The following is a 20125-nucleotide window of genomic DNA, read 5'->3' on the forward strand; positions in this document are numbered from 1 at the left end:
ACTGTGTACAATTAACAACAGTCTTAACCAAGATACCCCACCCCGCCCCGCCCACCCCCCTTCCAAAAAAAACAAAACATTTACAATGGTTGAAAGGAACAAGCTGGTGCGTTCAATCAGTTCCATTAGTACAATAAGTCACAAGAGGAAAATGCAACTTCTAATAAGCCTTAGTACCCCCACCACTGGATATATTATAATATACATTTATATATATATATTTATATAAAAGTGGCTAAGGATGCTATGATTAAGTTATCACTGCACCATGGCTTATTTTTTTTATTGAACTCACAAATTCAACAGAAACTCATTTCTTATTTTACATAGAAATTGCTATTGTACGTATTTTAAATCTACGTAGGATGACGTGCAGAATGCTACAAATTTTTTTTTTTGTTTTTTATTTTTTTATTCTTTTGCATGTCTTTGGGAGATGTAGAGAAAACTATTACAGGTGAAACTTCGAGGAGAGCCACCCCCCCCCCCCACCCCCAACTCCCTGCACCCCCTCCATGTAGACCTGCTGTGTATGAGAGCCGGCCTGTAGCCATGGCACTATGGACAAGGCCCGTGGTGGCTGCAGAGGAAGAGGACGGACACGCTGACTAGACACAGGGAAACTTTTTTTTTTATACAAACCCCCCTCCCCCTCCCCCCCCAAAAAAAACAAAACAAAATATTTTGCTCCCATGGGTTGTAGGATGATCACGGAGGGAGGACTGGGATGTGGTGTTGGTTGAAACGTTTAATCGTCCTCACCGTCATCCTGAAAGGGAAAAAACAAAAACAAACAAAGTATTACACCGATTGTTCCCAGAAGAACAAGTGTGTTTGGAACTACAGTACCCTTACCTCTCCGTCTTCTCCATCGCCGTCCTCGTCGTCGTCGTCCTCTTCCTCCCCCTCGTCAATATCCTCCAGGCCCTCCTCTTCGTCGTCGTCGTCGCCGTCGCCTTCCTCGTCCTCCATGTCAGGGACCTGGGGAACGTTCAGACGTTAAACCACTTGATCCGGTCTTGAATGCCTTGAATGTCTCAGTAACAGCGTGAGCGCGATGACTGAGTTAGAAAATAAAACTAGTGCTCTCTGGTGGACACAAGTGTTTTTACATTACCTCAAACATACATATCGTACTCATCAGCCAACTTACACGCGCCTACGAAATACCTGTAATAAGCCAATATGTCAGTCAGGCTCTACATTCTCGTGGTGAACAGGGGTTCAAATGAGAGGATCTGACAAGACCAACAGTCATTACTACGTCAGTACTCAGGCCATTACTACATTATTACATCAGTACTCAGTGGTCACTATTACATCAGTACTCAGTGGTCACTATTACATCAGTACTCAGTGGTCATTAAGTCAGTAGTCATTACTACATTAGTACCCATGGGTTGGACCACACCCTCATAACAACATAGTATTTTGCGCAAACAGTAGTTAAGAACAAAGCGCCTTGCGTTGTTGTAGCACAGGGCTGCTTTCTGTCCGAGCGCTCTCCGAGACTGGAAGACACCAGGGTGAAGAGCAAGAGGCCTACCAAGTAGTACTGCAGCGGGTTAGGCCAGATGTCGTCCTTGATCACTTCGCCCAGCTCGTCAGCTCCCGCATCCGAGTGGTCGGTAAACCAGGTGAAGAAGCTCTCTGGCTCCTCGTGCTGCCTTTTCTTTCCAGCTTTGTTTGGCGTCTGGCCTGTGCGCTTCGTCAGGTCCTGGGAAGGGAAACGTGTTCCGGTCAAGACTGAAGGTTATAAAAGTATATCAGAATATCAAGAAAGCCCAACACTGGGGAGGACTAGAGGAAGGCAATGTAAAGTTAAAGATAAAAAAAAAAATACAAACCAACCTTTCCTGCTTTCCATTTGATTTCAGTTGATTTGGAAACAGGATCTCCGCTCTCGTTTACATTAAACTCTTTGGAGAGGGCTTTGTTCTCGAAGTACGGATTCTCGTCAAAATACTGCGGAGGAGAAAAACATCCGTGTCACTATATGGCGTGGCTTGACAGAATGTACGAACACAAAACGAACCCAGCGACTCACAAAATCTATTCTGTATCCAGACTTGATATCCTCGAACTCGGTGACCTCCACCCTCGACAGGTAATGAAGTGCTTCCTCATCCTCCTCCCCCAGAAGAGCTGAAACTGCAGGCCAGACGCAAAGAGCAAGCACAGACACCGTTTGCTACTGATCGGACCATTTTCTGTGCGCTCATGAGAAACACGTCAGCATAACATTGAAAAACGTAACACTGAGGCTGTTTACTCCTCTGATGAGGTTTTCGGTTACCAGCAAAATTGGCTCTTAAAGCTACAGTAGGCAATATTTTGACCATTGCATGTCACTAACTATCTAATTGAAGGGCTCCTTTAAAAAAATGTGTCTGTGAGCACCCGTCCCCCTTTGTATTTAGTCTTTTGGACCAGCTCTGAATCAAACAACCTATCAGGGTTAGCTAGCACGTAACTGGCCAATCGCATTTTTTTTTTTTTTTTTTAAAGGAGCCCTTCAATTAAATATTGTAAGTGACATGCAATGGTCAAATTTTCTTATTCCAACCAAAATTTTTGTTCAATAATATTGCCTACTGCAGCTTTAAGGTTAGAGTCACCATATACACACACATACTGGCTGATAAAAGAACAACAATGAAATGCAACAGTTTACCTTGTGGATGGTTGACGAATGTTGTGACCCAGAAGTTGGGGATTTTGGCTATGAGTTCTGATCGCTTCTGAAAGAATGGCTGGCGTAATTTGTTGTACTTCTGCTCTACTTTTAAAATTTCTTCGCTCGCCTGTTCGTTAAGTCTGGGGAGAGAGAAGGCAGGGAAAAAAAAACAACAACATGTCAATAAGAACACATTCTCCATGCAGCCATCTTTTCGACACTCACAAACCGAGAGTCAAAAAACTCACCTGTCAATTTCATTCTGTACTTCGTCGATGTGTTCAATTGCTTCCTGTTGCTCTTTTTCTGAAAAGGGAGAAAAGAAAATGCTTTTACAAAAAGCATCACGCAATTCCGCTGAAAGTCAGCGAATGATAATATCCAACCAACACTTCCCTGACACGTTGCATTTATGTCAGGTGTGAAATCAGCCAGCGGCGGGTTTGTAGCTTCAAAGCAGACTTTGAAATTGTTTTTTTTTTGGAGTCACTTTGATGCCAAAATGTCAATACGCCTGGTGCCAGATTCAGAACCAAACTAAACAAAGTCAATTAAATCATTATCTGTCGTTGGTTTTTTTTTTGTGTTCAAACCAGATCTGCCTCCTGTAAATCCTTGAAATCCCAGGGAGGATATGAGATGGAATCAAAAGCTAGTTCGTTCATACTCTGGAAGCCAGTGAGCTACAGTAAGTGATCAGATGCGCCTGACATTTACTTTACTCACACGCCTCGATTTTATTTTTTGTTGCCAACTACGAGAAGAAGAAAAAAAAGGGGAAAAGTTTTGCAGCACATTAAAACCAGCGTCCACTGTACACAACCTCAAACTGACTTGGCGACTAGCTAAAGTCAGCCATATTAGCGTGTTTTTAAGATTAAAAACCGTTTAAAAATATTCTCGACGTGAACTCCAAGCTACTGCTACCTCACTGGTCTCACGTACATGGTGTGTTAAAATAACGCGGGACGCCAGGAGTGGTGTGTGTGTGTGTGTGTGTGTGTGTGTGGCGGATCCATGGCAAACAGACCCTCTCTGCCTCCTCCAGTCTGGAGCTTCCTGTTGCTCTGCTAAAGGCGGCCTGGTTTGAATGAGGGGCTTAACGACGTGTCGCAGAGAAACGCCGTCTCCTTCGCGCGGATGTCAACGTGACGCCACGGAGGTGTCCACCAGAGCCACTTTCACGCGTGTCAGACGCACATCAACTTTCGTAATGCCACCTCGTAGCTTGTTTACGTTTCGCACCAGCCACCAAACTCGCACGCAAAGCCAAAGCCTGCACGCGCGGTTACCGTTAAAACGGTGCAGCCGACGTTATCGGTGCTCGGCCTTTCTTGACTGATGGGGGGGTGGGGGGGGAACACAGCGAATGTTGCACTTGCTAATAGTGTGGGCAAACACTCGTTTGTGAAGCTCCAGCCACAACCGTGTACGAGGCGACGCACGGCTGCATGGGATTTCATCAATGCCCCCCCCTCCTCCCCTCCCCTCCCCTCCCACAACAAACCTCCCTAAACTGTCTGCATGAACAATAACCGCACGTCACGTTAAACGCAATGCAAATACCGGACTCCTTCATGTGAACTGGAGGCTAATGTAAGCTAATAGCTAACCACTAGCTAACCTCTCACGCTGGCTAAATAGTTAGCCCATGCTAGCATGCTATATTGCTGAACAGTCCTGCACAACAGCATTTGACCCCAATGTCTATGTGCAAGAAGGGGCGAATTAAGCTGCTCACCCGTAAACATGCGTCATTTCAACTCGATACAACACAACAAACTACAGTGGGAATGACAAAATGACGAAAAAACAAACGAAAATGGCGTTGTAACGTTACAGGATAAACCGCCATTCCTTAACGTTACCAGAGGTCTCGTCCGCTCCGTCGTGATTCGAATTCTCCTTCCTACTGACTTTCGCCGATGAGGCCGACATGGTTATCGTTCGCCGTGGCACGTTTGACCAGATGAATATCCCGGGTGGTCTGTGACTCTTCTCTGGAGGATAAAAGTTAGTTCCACCTTACATAGAGTGCGTGTCTTCCAAGCCCACGGTGAGGAAGAATGAGCGCAGCTTCACACGCTTGTTTCTCTCCGTGCGGCGCTCGGTCGGTGAACACATTTATGGTCCTCTACTGCCCCCAGCTGGCTGGAGTGCGACTGCAGGCAGTGCGTTCAACTCAAATCTGTAGGTTTCCAACTTTGGCTCTGGACTAAATGTTCTACTTTTGATAACAATTTGCAAGCCCATTCATCCTTTCTTCTGCTATTGCATTTCCCTCTTCAGGGTTGTAGGAGCTATCCAGCTACTATAAAACAACGTGTTAAATGTAATTATTGTATTGTGTTTTTGTACTTGTTGAATAAAGTACAGTATTTTATTAAACATTGACTGAAATGGGTCAAAACTGTGCCCATTGCATTTGATTATAAGCTCCATATTGACACACGAGACGACGCCATAGTCTCACGTAAACACATTTGTATTCATTTTAGGGAACTATGTCAATTTCACGTAATGTGTGAAAACTGGCAGAGAGCTGGCACCTGAGACAAACTACAATAATCACATGCATGCAAAATTGAAAGCTCCATTATTGCAAATTAAAACCACTGGCCAATACGCACAAATACACAGTGCACAGTAAACCATTGTTGGCTCCATTTTTTAACACACCTATGTGTGGTTCTCCATTACTGCTCTCTCTGACAAGCCTTAACAGAGCCTCCAAGCAAAATAAATGACCCCAAAAATGTCATACCTTTCCTTTTAATTCACAGAGTCAGCTCTCTTGTCACGTTGACTCCACTCTCTGTGTGCAGTATCACACGTTTGGTCCATTTATTTTTTCCAGGCCTTTCATTTTAAGAGGAACTGATGTTTGCAAAAACTTTTGAGTGTAACTAAATTATATCATATAGCCTATAACATTACAGAATCAGAATCAGAATCAGAAACTGTTTATTGCCAAGTAACATACATTACAAGGAATTTGCCGTGGTCTGAAGGTGCTATTGTTTTGACAACAAATAAGTAGAATATAAAAGATAAAATAAGAATAAGAATAAAAGGGGAAGAAACTGTTTTTGAGGCGGGAGGTTTTGGTCCTGATGGACCGCAGCCTCCTGCCAGAGGGGAGGGGGTCGAACAGATGGTGTCCGGGGTGGGAGGGGTCGGCAGCGATCTTCCCTGCTCTCCTCAGGGTCCTGGAGGAGTACAGGTCCTGAAGAGATGGGAGGTTGCAGCCAATCACCCTCTCTGCAGAGCGGATGATACGCTGCAGCCTGCCCCTGTCCTTGGTGGAGGCAGCAGCGCACCAGACAGTGATGGAGGAGGTGAGGATGGACTCTATGATGGCAGTATGGGAGAAAAGGAGTTGGGCTTTCACAAATTTCAATTGTGTATTATCATTAGCCATAATAAACTATATAGCATTCACATGCTATTGAACAAATTGAAATTAGAGGCAGAGCACATGAATTACCATCAAATTCAATACTTCAATCCACTCGTGTTTATCTAATGATAATGAAAGCAATCGTTAGTTGCAGCCCTACTGTGGACTCTCATTTGGACAAGTTTCATCGACTAAGACGAAACGATTCATAGAAAACAGGTCCATTAACAGATTTATTGATAATGAAAATTTAGAAACTGATGCTATTGCCACTGTAGTAGAAAGCTCAACAGATGTTTATCCACAAGGGGGAGCCATTGTGCCATTTATTGTCGGTATGGCACATTGATTTAACTTGGTCTTCCTGAAAAACTTTACTTCCTCAGCAGTCGTTGCCCATTTATTCAACAGGTTCCTCTCTTTGCTGTTAGCATCATTTGTCAGTACTGTAAACCTCATGGAGCAAAAGACCAAAAACACACTTTGTATTTACCTGACATGTCCACACTGTACATCAAAAATTAGGCACAATTTCCAAAACCCACCCACATACTGTGTGTGTGTGTGTGTGTGTGTGTGTGTGTGGCTGGATGGAGTGTTCCTTCACACGACATAAATACATGACATTTTAAAATGAACATTTTATTAACTGAATACATTTTATGGCATATTCCACACGCTCTGCTGCGTGTTTAAAATCAGGTATCAGAGGAGAGCACAGGCCACGTGAATGCATCTTCATGCCACCTCGGCAGGTGCACTGAATACTCGAATGTGACTGGTTCCCGCAGCGTCCCTGTCATTAGCGGCAGCCAACCAACACAGCCGCCGCCGACTGACGTCAGTTTCACGTCGAGTCCCCACTTTAAGTCAATTCAAACTTTTACTCTGATTTGATTCCCCACGATGAACACCGCTATACACCCCTGCGGAGCGCACCCGAACGGCTTTAGCAGACGTTGAATTTCACATGCCGCCGTCAGTTCACCTGAAATAGCTGCGCCATTCCTCCCCGGAGCCGTTTCACCTGAACTAACTGCTTTCTGGCCCGAAGAAGACCGCTGGGAGCCGGTGGAGCGGACGTTGGGCGCTGGGTTGAATGTCCCGCACGGACAACTGACAGCCACCATGTCAGGCTTAACACTACAGGTACATGTCATGCCACACGTTGTCTAAGTCGTCAAACGAAGTTGAACTAAAATGGAGACATTAGGTGCCAACATTACGCCGCTTAATATTACCCGACGTTTAGTTGAAGTCAGGCTAAGTAACGCTAGTTGCTACTTCGCCAGACAGCCGCACAGGATTTTCCTGTTTGTCTCGTTTGCTTCTCCTCATAGTTTCCCTGCCTTTGCGGTTGTCAGACAAATACCTATAGCGTTAAATAGTCGCTGGCTATTTATCGTTAATAAAAGACGGCAGTTACGAGTTACGCTGCCTCCTCGACACGGCTTTAGCCTTCCAGTGTCGTTATAGTGAGTTTCTTACTGGAGCCAGGCGTCCAGCGTCCAACTATCCATAAAGGGTTTATTTCAGCAAAGGTTAGCTTACACTTCCAGCGGTGTTTTTTAGCTCGTACTCCCGCCCGAGAGTTTCAGTTTTAGGTATAATGTCACATCTTATTAAAATAAGTCACACAAAAGGGTTAGGGTTGTAACTGACGTATTACTTCCCAAAGTAATTGGGACTTGTATGATTATAGAGCTAGTTGCCGCCCATTGGTCACTGTGATGTAAAAAAAACAAAAAAAAACAAACACCGTCTCGTAATGGGAGCCGGACTTGACACCGCTTCCTAGGCAGAAAGGTGCGCTTGTTTTGATTGCCAGGAAGGCGTGTCCCTCGGGTAATATGGTATCATAATAGCCGAAGAAATGAATAGATGCCGGTGATACCCAGCACTAATGGCAGCCTTCCTCAACTGCTGCTATTTTGGGCCCACAACAAAGCCACGTACTTGTCGCAAAGAAGTAATGATCCAGCAGCCAATGTGGGTTTAATGGTTCGTTTCAGGTGTCTGGGCTTCGTGTCCAGCGGTGGAGTGGAGTTGAGTGGAGTGATGCATGTCGGGTAAATGCCTTTTAAGGCTAAAGCACGACCTAATCCGATCCTAAACACTTACAGTAATATTGTCACAAAATCTGTTGACATTGGTTTGTTGTTCCTATGTAGCATCTTTTCATGTAAACTTCATTTGGTCTCTCTATTATGTAGCCTGATTTATGAATTAGGGGCCATTATTAGGGGCTATTATTGATCGATTAATCCACCTTTCCAAAAATGTTAAGATGTTATCAAAAAAAACGATGAATCGATTATCAAAACATCTGCTCGTTGTCTTTCTTTCAGTTGACTAATCGACTCATTGTTTCAGCTCTAATTTGATCTCATAAGGATTAACAGCATATGACCCTTCCAAGACGACAACATGACCTATGGTATCGATTATTAGACCCAGGAGAACAAGAATGGGTTCATGGCCAACATCAATAAGTCATTTTAAGATCTGAAGAAGAGCAATTTCAGTATTATGTTATGTTGTTTTGTCTAAAACCGGATGGAATCTCTCCAAAATAAAAGCTAGGAGTTACATCTGCTACGACCTTTTCTAAAAGCTTAGCTTAAGAACGGGAGCTTAGAAATAGTCTTAAAGTAACATCTTTACACTTTGAGGCCTGTGTGTTTAAAAAAAAAAAAAAAAAAAGGTCCTTTTAGAAATTTTACTGGAAGAATATCTAAAGGACAGGTTACCATGTCAGTGTGTGGATTTCTCAGGAGTGGCATCGAATATCTGGCCCCCCAGGGGGGAGAGGATTAATGACACTGCTCACACCGTTGGACAGCATTCTTTTCAATTTAGGTCAGCGAACTATGTAGCTCTGCATTAAAAGTCTTAACTGTGAGCTTTTGTTGCATTCACCCCAACGGCGATGGGCCTGGCAATAGGAACTTGCTTTAAGAATAAGGTCTCTTGACCCTACAAGGTGCGGGCGACCCTAGACCCAAGACTAGACCTAACCTTATCCCTAATTACCTGACGCAGCACAATTCACTAACGCGAATGGTTAAGATCCAGTAAAACAGGTCAGCGATCAGAATAAAGTCTACGAGCACGCCACAAGAGCAGCACGCAAATCGGACTGAATGATTTGTTAACCAAAACAGGAGACGGCGCACAGTCAAGCAGAGGGAAAGCCTAATTCTAGCAGTGTCGAAGAAAGTCACACAGCTTGCCATCATATATATTGTTGCTCCTCAGGACAAGACAAAACAAAACACTCGTGGAAGATGTCTCTGCAGACCAGAGCTGCAACGACTATAACTCGATTATTCGATCGGACGAAAATTAGCTGCCGATAGTTGGTCATTTTTCAAGCAAAAATGTCAAACGTTTGCCGGCTCCAGCTTCTTAAATGTGCTGCTTTTTCTTTGTCGTTTATGACTGTAAAAGAAGAGTCTTTGGGGTTTTGGACAAAAAGAAGCAATCTGAAGGCGTCACTTTGGGCTCGGGGACATTTCTTTTTGTTTTGTTTTAATTTTTTTACATTTTATAGACTAAAAGATTCATGAAAGCAATCGTTAGTTGCAGCCCTTCTGTGGACTCTCATTTGGACAAGTTTCATAGACTAAGACTAAATGATTCATAGAAAACAGGTCCTTTAACAGATTTATTGATAATGAACATTTAGAAATGCTGTTACCTCTGTAGTAGAAAGCAGATGTTTATCCACAAGGGGGAGCCATTGTGCCATTTATTGTAGGTATGGCACATTGGTTTAACTTGGTCTTCCTGAAATACTTTACTTCCTCAGCAGTCGTTGCCCATTTATTCAACTAGTTCCCCTCCTTCCTGTTTTAAGCAGCATCAACCAGTGGACACAACCTGTGCATAATTTCCATTTTCAAATTTTAAATAGAAGGGTTTTTTTTTTGGTCTTGTCTTCATGTGGGTGGAGGTGTGAACGATGTCCTTTGTATTGTAGGTGGTGGTTTCAGTTCAGGTAAGTGGCATTAGCATGTTTTTGTAGGAACGATAATGACAGCTGGGCGATTTTATGTTGTGTTGATATAATATGTATATGTAAAGAAATATGAAAAACACACAGTGATCAGAGATTGGCGCGGGTGTGCCCTTTTCAGAGCGGTAACCTGCAGGGTCTGGACGAGGGGGACATTCTGGACCCGGAGTATCAGCAGCGCTTGGAGGACGCTCGCTCCCTGCTCAGGCAGGAGATCCAGCGGGAGCTGAAGATCAAGGAGGCGGCCGAGCGACTGCGGCGGGCCGTCACCAATCGCAAGAGCGCCGCCGACGTGGAGGGCCAACTCAGGGCCTCGAGCCGCAAGCTGGAGAAGCTGCACTGGCAACTCCAGGAGTTCAATGCCAGGTCTATGGCCACCGAGAGGGACGCCACCACAGGTAACCGAGCCGGATCACTTGTTGGAGTGCGTTTTGATTTAAAACCACTTCCCTTGTCCAGAGTTAGCTTCCCTCCAGCTCCTTTTTATATCCATAAAACGTATGACACCTGGCATGTTGTTGTTGTTGTTGTTTTTATTTCTTTTTACATGAGCACTGATTAGCCAGTGCCATCATTAATTATGCGTCCGGCTCGTGGATTCTTTGCAGTCACAAATTTCTATCCAGGTCCATATTTACTGTAAGCTTCTTCAAGACATGGAGATCTCACTTTCTACAATATGGGCTCTTTTAACATGTTGAGCCTGTTATTAAACCATCTCAAATGAATCACCACTAATTGTTTCCCCAAGATATCGAAAGCCTAAAACCCACAACATGATTTTTTAAAAAAAAATTTATGCAGGCTGCTCAGAGGAAGAAGACAGCCAGTCAGCGGAATCGTGTCAGTGGGAAGAGGTCACGTCACCGCTCGCCAGCCGAGTCCGAACCCTGAAGAAGCAGCTCACCATGGAGACCAAAGTCAAACAGGGCGCCGAGAACATGATCCAGACTTACACCAACAGCTCAGTCAAGGTACGGCACAATATGGCCCACATTGCGTTCCAGGGTACTTGAAGACAGGGCTGCTCCTCTCAGTGGGTAGAGTACGGTACTAGCATGAACTCCCACTGCAACTTTGGCCGTTTTGATAACAACATTGCTATTTATGTCTATCTTTTTGTCTTCCTAGTTTCTTTATCATTCAGTTTTGTGTTTCAAATGCTCTAAATATCTTCTGCTAAACTCAGGGCATATATATATATATATATATATATAGTTATTTCCCATCCTTACAGAGAACCAGTAACCAGTATGACTTAATAACATTTCCATAACTCTAGTATAGTACTAGTATTTGACCAAAAGCAGTAGCATTTACAAGTACAACACGCACAAGTTTACATTCTAACTGTTTAGCATAGTAGTAGAAACGATGTGGTGTTCTTTTTTTCAGTTGTCCATTTGTTGTATTTTTTTTGTTTTGTTTTTCCAGGACAGGAAGATGCTGTCCACAGCCCAGCAAATGTTGCAGGACAGCCGCACGAAGATTGAGCTGCTGCGCATGCAGATTATCAAAGTCAGCCAAGTCCGAGACGGGGAGCGGGACGGCACGCACGGTAAACCTTACGACACGCACATGTACAGGTCATGTCACGGTGTTCACCTTTGAATGGACTTTGCTCAAGTTCCATGGAAGTGGAGGTCTCTTGCTGTTCAAAGGGAATGGCGCTTCCTGCTATCTGCTCCCAAATCTGCTGACGGTGCCTGAAGTCTGACATGCTCCACCTGCCCTCAGGTCACCCCGTGGAGATGATCAGTCCCCTGGAGCTGCGGGTGGCTGAACTCATGCACCATATGAAGATTGAATTGGCCGTCGCAGAGGGCGCCAAAAATGTGGTGAAGCAGCTGAGCGGGTGCAAGGTCCAGGACCGCCGCGTGCTTGCAGAGGTGGGTACCAGCCGGGTGGTCCCCACTGACACCAGGCAGCAGCCTGTGACCTGGGATCACACCACCTCTGTGCATAGTCATAGCCAGGCTGTACTCTTCAGGGAGTGTGTGTGTGTGTGTGTGTGTGTGTGTGTGTGTGTGTGTGTGTGTGTGTGTGTGTGTGTGTGTGTGTGTGTGTGTGTGTGTGTGTGTGTCCCGCCCCACCAGGCCCAGGCACGGATGCAAGAGTCATCTCAGAAGGTGGATTTGTTACGTCTGTCCCTGGAGAGACGCCTGAGCGAGCTGCCTCAGGACCATCCCAAACATGCTGCCATCATGGAGAAACTAGTGTTGGGAGCCTCTCCTTCCACGCCAAGGAAGCGATCCAGCGCTCCGTCCTCTTCCTCTTCTTCCTCCTTCTTCAAGCCCGCCAGTCTAACAGGTTGCCACCGACGTGCTCCAATATATATCCGTTCAGTTTCCTCGTCAAAGATCTCGTCTGACGTCTCATAATTGTGTGATTTGAACTGAATCCCCTCCACCCCTCAGGTCGGTTGGAGGTATGTTTGAAGGGCTGCCAAGACCTGTTGGAGTCTGTCCCGGGCCGCAGCCTCGCGACGAGTGGCTCGGCCAGTCCCGCGAGCCTCTCGGACGGGAAGCCGCTGAAGGCGAGAGCCGGCCTGTCGGGACGCGGGGCCAACGGCAAGACAGCCAAGGCCGACGAGCTGTCCTGTAAGACAACACCCCGGCTCTTTTTGCTTCTTTGCTCTTCCACAAGTCTAACAAAAGAATTCTTGAGAATTAGAAATGTGGCCTAAACTACTGATGTTTTATGTTTGTTTTCATCGATGGAGAACTGGGACTGAGATAATGCGGTGGGACAGAAAGAAGTAACACGGTCCTTTGCTGTCTTAGCTTTGACCAATTTGTAGCATCTCTCTATTACAATATCACAGTTACGCCCCAAAATAATACCCCAGAAACACGTAGATAACTTATAACTACATATCACTTTCTCGTTATTACACAAAACCAAGGTGTCTCTTTAAAACCAGCTCCTTTAGTTTCTTTATAACGGCTGAACAGAACGTTTCTTACTTGAGGTTCCTGTGTGTTTTATGCCAGCTAACACTGCATTTTCCTGTACTTGAAATATCCACACAAGCCTGTTTTAAAACCTTTTTTTTTATTATTATTATTTGTGTGTGTTTGTGGCTCAGCGGAGATAAGCGTCGTGCTGAAGGTGGACAACCGGCTAGTGGGGCGCACGCACTGGAGACAGCTGGGCAAAGAGGCCTGGGGCCAGAGCTTCAGCATCGAACTGGAACGGGTCAGTGGGCTTTCAGCTTCCACCACGGGCAGCTCAGATTACAGCCAGGGCCCGGGCTGCATGTCTCAAGCGGTTGCTCCACTAACCTGGTTTTAGGATGACATAAGATAACGGGCCCTTGACTGTGACATCGACACGGGGTGACGGCGTTGCTGCCTGGGCAGACTTCAGGCGAATTTTGAGTGGACCGTGTAAAGGCAATTATAAGGAAAGCGTGACAAATAGTGCAAAATGATTCCTGAACCTGATTGGACCGGAAGAAACTAAAAGTCCACCCTGGTCCACCAAATCTACCAATCCAGTCTTTTGAATTGTGAATTGATTTTAAATGCGATTATGAACACGTATGAAATGTGTGTGTGTGTGTGTGTGTGTGTGTGTGTTGATCTAGTCCAGGGAGCTGGAAATTGCCGTGTACTGGAGAGACTGGCGAGCGTTGAGCGGGGTGAAGTTCCTGCGGCTGGAGGACTTCCTGGACAACCGCCGGCGTGGCATGTGTCTCCAGCTGGAGCCTCAGGGCGTCCTCTTCATCGAGGTTCTCGCTTTCGTGTCCAGTTTGTTTGCTCCCGTGACGACTGCACGTCTTTCTAGAATCAAACTACACACAAATCGCCCCTGGGCAAACGAGCCTAGCATGCCCACATATTGTACCTGCGTTTTGGGCTCTTATAATATTATTGTTACACCATAAGAATTAAAAGTTCTAATTAGTGGCTTTTTATAATGCTTTTTTCAATCATTTGTTTTCTATGAATCGTAATCAGCTCCTCTCTTCGCTCCCAGGTGACATTTATCAATCCTGTCATTGAGCGGCGCTCCAAACTCCAGAGGCAGAGGAGAATTTTCCCAAAAGAAAAAGGTAGCAGCATATTATTATTATTATTATCATTATTATTATTATTATTGCTTTGTCCATAACTTGTTTCTCACGTGTCATGTTACGGCGTGGATTTAGATGAAGTTCTAGGACCTACGTTATTTATTTACTGATCCTTATACTCCTTATCTCTTGCTGTCATTCCAGCTGCATGAGGTTAGTTCACTGTCATTGGTTTCATGAACGCGAAGGCTGTCAATATACAGAGACACATCACGCAATATTGTGAAAAAAGAAAAACAAAATATAAAAAAAAAAAAAGAATAATAAAAACACTTGCGCAGCGCATTCCGCGAAGACCCGCCCTACTCTGCCTCTGATTGGCTAGTGGTTCGTTGGTTTTGTTGGTTTGGTTTTTAGGCACGAGAAGTGAGATGTTACTGCGTCTCTGTGTAAACACATAGCTAGCTTAACGCTGAGAAAATGGCACAAAAACGTCCAAAAAAATGTTGAAATGGATTAAAAAATAAATAAATATATATATATATATTTATGTATATACCCATTCACTCACACATTCACAAGCCAATGGCGACCAGCTGCCATGCAAGGTGCTGGTCTCCATCGGGAGCAGCTTAGGGTTCAGTGTCTTGCTCAAGGACACTTCGACATGACGGGGGCAGCCTTTTTTTTATTTTTAAAGAAATTACAGTGGTTGCTTATTTTGTTTATGTGCAAAGGTCACTTGAAGACCTAATTGAAACATAAAATGGTGAATCAGACACCAAGTAGTTTTTCTTTTGTATGGAGCCCCTAAAGTCCCAAACTTTATTATTATCTTAATAATAAATAAATAAATAATTTAGTATAAATTCACACACGAACTCGGCTAAACAACTTTTATTTTCACCTCGGAGTACACCGAAGTTCTTGCCTCTGCGCCGACCCCTAAATGTCTTCTCCTCCCCAGGGAAGGACTTCCTGCGCGCCGCCCAGATGAACATGAACTTCGCCACCTGGGGCCGCTTGATGATGAGCATCCTGCCTCCCTGCAGCTCCTTGGAGCCCATGAGCCCTCCGTTGGCCGGCCCCAGCGCTGGGCCCGCGTCGTCCGCCACTTCCCCGGGACGGTAAGGCTCTGCGGTGACCCAGAAACATCTCTTTGTTCTTCTTCTTGAGGCTATTTTTCTACCCGCCCATGATGATCTGAGACTATAGAGAATGTGACTTCAGCGGAGTTAAGACATAGTGGTTGCATAATGATAGCATGTGAGGTTATAAAACTGAGCATTATACTTTATATTTTTCTATAATATGTATCTGCTAACATGTGACCTGATGTATCAGTGAGCCACACCTTCATCACCATGAACACACACACACACTGTAGTTTATTTCGCCTCAATCGCACACACACCCTCCTGCTGCCCCCAAACACTCAGTAGAGCTCCAAATGTGGATTCATCCGCCGCTGAAAATAGTCCCCAACAAATGCACTTTTTCCTCCTTTTTTTTTTTTTTTTTTGAGGATTTACTGTAGATCTTAAATCTCACCTTTTTAAAACTGTGAAAGTGGATATAGCGGCCCCTCCAATGTGAGACCGCATTGTTTCATCTGTGTGAAAACATACGAGGAGAATTGACGCCATGCTTTAGGAGGCGCCCGCTGCAGAAAGAAGGACAACCTAAAAAATGGAAACATCTAGAAGGCCCTTCTTAGTGTTTATTCATTATTTTGCGCCCCCCTTCCCCAAAAGTAGCAGTATTTGTTTTGGGGGTTAGTTTCTTCATAAAGAAACAAATAGGTTTGAGACACCGAAAGCTAGTTGGCGATGCTAACACCAGAATGGTGGCAGTTTAATATGTTTTTCCTCATTGTTTTTTTTGTTTTTTTTCCAGAGAACCTGCTGTGGTGAGTCTAAATTATACTGACGAACAACCCGGCAAATCCCCACATCGCACAAGAAAGAGCACTAAAGACTCTCCACTGGTGAGCAAACATACTGTCTAACGATGAACCTCAGGTCACAATCGAGAGCAGTTTTGTTCCATTCCTTAAAGTTTCTGTTTCTCCCAAAGCCAAGGTTTCCTCTGTGTTTGACTTGACTTGATGTGTCCGTTTATTCTCTCTGTTGTCCGCTGACCCGGCTGAAAAAGCAGTCCCCCGCTGCGAACAGGAGCCCGAGGCCCAAGAGACAACCCTCGGTTCTTCCACAGCCGCAGTAGGTCACGCTTTACGTAATAATAACCTAAAACTGCCGAACTTTGGTTGGGTTTTACATTCTGGGAAGAAAGACATGTACGTTTTAGAGGTTCTCAAGATTTACATTTAGAGGTACTCAAAAAACGGGTGAGGAGTGATTCAGTTGCAAACTATTTTCGTGCACTTTCTGTTCTCTCCCTCAGCAGGGACGAAGGACTGCAGATGGAAGACTTCAACTGCATCTCAGTTCTGGGAAGAGGCCACTTTGGAAAGGTACGCATCCACTCTTAACTTGTTCTCCTCTGCAGTGTACCTGTGAAAGTCTCAGTAGCAGCAAAAGGTTAGCGAGAAATGAAGGGTTCAGGGGGAGTCCTGGTGACCTGGACCGGGTTGCACCGGCTGGTCTTTACTACGTCTATACACGAGGCCTTTTGACTAGGCGTAAACATTTAAAAATAGAAGAAGGCTTAAGCCTAGATGGTGCAACAGGCCTAACTATTAGGTCGGAGTTAGAGCGCCAAGTTGCGACCGACTTAGCTTAAGACCAGGGCAGAGGGCGTACCTGCCTTTCCTGTCTCTCTCCAGCTTTCATGGTCATAATTAAGCAGCATTTATCATGATTATTTATTGATTTTTAGGGACAAAAAAAAAACAAACAAAAAAACAATCTTTGAGGACTTCCCCAGTTCAAATTCCGGCCAGGGACCCTCTGTTCGCACACCATCCCTCATTTCCTGTCTGCCCCCATCTGTGTTCTCGAATAAAGCACAAATGTTTCAGATACGAAGGTTAGCGTGCATGAAACGCTTCTCCTGTAACTGATCCCAGGTGCTACTGGCCGAGTACAAGAGGTCAGGCAAACTGTACGCCATCAAAGCCCTGAAGAAAGGAGACATCGTGACGCGGGACGAGGTCGACAGGTGAGCACTCCCTCGAAGCGCCGACGCTTTCGGCCCGCTCCTCTTTGGGTCACCTGACACCAGCCTTTTTATTAGAATTGAACAACCAATCAGGGTTAGCTAGCACGTTAACTGGCCACTCACATCCACTCAATGGTCAAAATGAGTTCGATTGCATTGCCTACTGCAGCTTTACTGGGTAAAAACACGGCTCGACAATCTCTCCAACTGTGTTTGGTGTTCAGCCTCATTTGTGAAAAGAGGATCTTTGAAGTGATCAACGCCTCGCGACATCCTTTCCTGGTGAACCTGTACGGCTGCTTCCAGACCGCGGAGCACGTGTGCTTCGTGATGGCCTATTCCCCCGGAGGAGACCTCATGACGCACATTCACACCAGCATCTTCACTGAGAAACAGACGTGGTTAGTGCACACACACGCACGCACACACACGCACACACACGCACACACACACACACAAAAATCATGCCGGATGTCAGGATCATTTCCATCGCTCCCTCTTTGTTTTGAAGGTTTTACTCGTCGTGCGTGCTGCTCGGCCTGGAGTTCCTCCATCAGAACAAAATAGTATACAGGTGAGTCCTTCTCAAGCTGCTCTCAGAACAGTATTACAGTGACACTTTGTGTCATTCGGTTTGTGCCTTGTCTGTCAGGGATCTGAAGCTGGATAATCTGCTGATGGATGCTGACGGTTTCGTCAGGATAGCAGACTTTGGCTTGTGCAAAGAAGGTAAGAGAATGGGTCCAGTTAAAAAACAAAAAAAACAGAGTATTTTTGTAGGCTAACCCGGAAGTTAGCATCGCCCAGAAGTAAAAAGCTAACGTTAGGCTATAAACGAACTACACCACGTCACCACCGCTAAGCTTCACTTTTAAGAGAATACAGATAGATGTAGAGTACAAACACAACTAGTGAGGAGATGACTTTCTGAGTTCGGCGTGAAGATGTTGATGTAGTCGTCTCATTTAGCCGCTTGTTAGCAACCGCCTTTTTTAAGACACGTAAAAGCTTCAAAGTTCACGAGTGGGGGGGGGGGGTATCTGCTGACGTGTTTTATGTCATAGAACAAAACGTTGAAACCTCTTCAGCTTGTGTTAACCACAGACCTCATTTCTTGTTTTAGGTATGGGCCACGGGGATCGCACCTCAACCTTCTGTGGCACGCCGGAGTTTCTGGCCCCAGAGGTGCTGACGGACAACAACTACACCCGCAGCGTGGACTGGTGGGGGCTCGGGGTCCTCATCTATGAGATGCTGGTGGGGGAGGTCAGTAGGTACCGAACTCAGCATGGGGCTCAGGGGCCCAGGTGTTCACTACATGGCGACAGTCCATTCACACTGTGCTAATCAAATCATTTCAAGCTAGCTCGGTGAGCTAGCCCGTTTCGGGTAGCTGGCGTGATTCAGACAGATATGTTCTCTTGCAGTCTCCGTTCCCAGGCGACGACGAGGAGGAGGTGTTCGACAGCATCGTCAACGATGACGTGCGCTACCCTCGCTTCCTGTCCCCGGAGTCCGTGTCCCTCATCCAAAAGGTGTCACTGTCACCGTCGGAGCGTGTAACCATGCGCTGATTCAAGCACAGTCGCCTCTAAAGGGCCCAAGGCCTGTGTCTGTCCAGTTGTACTGACCTCCCCTCCGCCTCTCTCTCTCTCTCTTGTTGTGTGTGTGTTGTGTTTTTTTCTTCTAGCTGCTGCAGAAAAACCCCGAGATGAGACTCGGAGCAGGCGAGGAAGACGCCTCGCAGATCAAAAGACACAAGTTCTTTCAGGTCATTGTTCACCCAGGCGCTTTCCGACCACCTCGCAAACACTCACAAGTCTCTGGCTAACCGTTTAACTTTTACAGCTCAACAACCGTGCCTCAGCTTCAGCTTTCATTAAACCCCATCTGTCCGTCAACAGGGGATGGACTGGGACGCTCTCCTGGCCAAAAAGGTGACGCCTCCCTTCCTGCCGGTCATCAAGGCGCCGAAGGACGTCAGCAACTTCGACGAGGAGTTCACCCGCCTCAAGCCGGTCCTCACCCTCCCGCGAACAACCTGCGTCCTCACCGCCGAGCAGCAAGAGATCTTCGCCGACTTTGACTTCTCTTTCTTGAGTTGACCCCCATGCCGCCACATGAAAAGGCAGCTCCTGTTTATACCTACTTTTATTTGCCTTAAAGCTCTTCTGATATAACAAATTTGATTCTGAGCTGTTCCTGCCATCAAGCAGTTTGACCAGAATGCTGGACATTTACTATTTTTAGTGCAATAATGAATTTCTTTTTTTACAAACGGACATCCTGCCAGTAACGTCAGCACTGCCGTCTCACTCCGAAGTACTAGATTGTAATTTCCTGTGACCTTAATGAAGAGACTCTGAAGAAAGTACTGAATGTACCCTTTTATATGTCCACCTGTTGTTAACCTCCATATGTTTTTGGGATGTTATATACTAAAAAGAAAAAAGCCAAATAGTTAATTTCTTTCATCAAACTTCTTAGTCAATACAACTGTATTTTTTTTGTATTTTTTAAATAATGTCACAAAACATTACGCCTAAATACAACAAGCCAGCCTGTGTGTGTGTGTGTGTGTGTGTGTCGGGAGTAAACACACATGAAGGGAAATATGAATAAATAAATGTATATCTGCTGGACTTTGAATGACCAGGGAACGCTTCATGAAACATTGATTTATTGATGTATACAGTCATTTCAAAGTAGTAAAAAAAAACAAAAACATTTGCATGACAGTATTGCATATAATTCAGAAGTACACAATTATGAATTAATGTTAATTCATATAAACCTGCTGTGCGTTAAAACTCAACACCACGTTTATTGCTCGTCTTACAAGGTTACTATTGCACGAGGGGAGGGGCTCAAATGGGAATACCAAACAACGTA

At 45.3% G+C, this 20125-nt stretch overlaps 2 protein-coding genes across 2 annotated transcripts; one reads left to right on the forward strand and one right to left on the reverse strand.

Moving 5' to 3' along the window:
• Positions 1-490: 490 nt before the first annotated feature.
• On the reverse strand, positions 491-4727 carry setb (SET nuclear proto-oncogene b). Its single transcript, XM_070924455.1, has 8 exons — positions 4546-4727; positions 2926-2983; positions 2675-2817; positions 2048-2151; positions 1852-1965; positions 1547-1717; positions 856-981; positions 491-769 (listed from the first exon to the last, which is right to left on the reverse strand). Exons 1-8 carry the CDS (start codon positions 4613-4615, stop codon positions 749-751), a joined length of 807 nt encoding a protein of 268 aa, XP_070780556.1. The 5' UTR covers positions 4616-4727; the 3' UTR covers positions 491-748.
• Positions 4728-7079: 2352 nt separating this feature from the next.
• On the forward strand, positions 7080-19905 carry pkn3 (protein kinase N3). The gene is made up of 22 exons (XM_070925250.1): positions 7080-7226; positions 10217-10493; positions 10900-11069; positions 11530-11653; positions 11833-11984; positions 12192-12405; positions 12513-12695; positions 13184-13293; positions 13685-13828; positions 14077-14152; positions 15081-15240; positions 16010-16100; positions 16271-16332; positions 16517-16586; positions 17142-17233; positions 17458-17634; positions 17745-17807; positions 17886-17962; positions 18357-18499; positions 18661-18768; positions 18924-19004; positions 19138-19905. Exons 1-22 carry the CDS (start codon positions 7206-7208, stop codon positions 19336-19338), a joined length of 2796 nt encoding a protein of 931 aa, XP_070781351.1. The 5' UTR covers positions 7080-7205; the 3' UTR covers positions 19339-19905.
• The last annotated feature ends 220 nt before the right edge of the window (positions 19906-20125 follow it).

This window comes from Enoplosus armatus, chromosome 18 (assembly GCF_043641665.1).
Source record: "Enoplosus armatus isolate fEnoArm2 chromosome 18, fEnoArm2.hap1, whole genome shotgun sequence".
Classification (NCBI taxonomy): Eukaryota; Metazoa; Chordata; class Actinopteri; order Centrarchiformes; family Enoplosidae; genus Enoplosus; species Enoplosus armatus.

What these genes read in the sequence shown, in the direction of transcription:
- setb (XM_070924455.1), bottom strand. Translation starts at nt 4,615, where the DNA reads ATGTCGGCCTCATCGGCGAAAGTCAGTAGGAAGGAGAATTCGAATCAC. An exon ending in CGGAGCGGACGAGACCTCTG is followed by an intron (nt 2,984 to 4,545) that starts GTAACGTTAAGG and finishes CTCCCTTTTCAG; the next exon opens with AAAAAGAGCAACAGGAAGCA. An exon ending in GCGATGGAGAAGACGGAGAG is followed by an intron (nt 770 to 855) that starts GTAAGGGTACTG and finishes TTTCCCTTTCAG; the next exon opens with GATGACGGTGAGGACGATTA.
- pkn3 (XM_070925250.1), top strand. Translation starts at nt 7,206, where the DNA reads ATGTCAGGCTTAACACTACAG. An exon ending in AATTTTCCCAAAAGAAAAAG is followed by an intron (nt 14,153 to 15,080) that starts GTAGCAGCATAT and finishes TCTCCTCCCCAG; the next exon opens with GGAAGGACTTCCTGCGCGCC. An exon ending in TCCGCCACTTCCCCGGGACG is followed by an intron (nt 15,241 to 16,009) that starts GTAAGGCTCTGC and finishes TTTTTTTTCCAG; the next exon opens with AGAACCTGCTGTGGTGAGTC.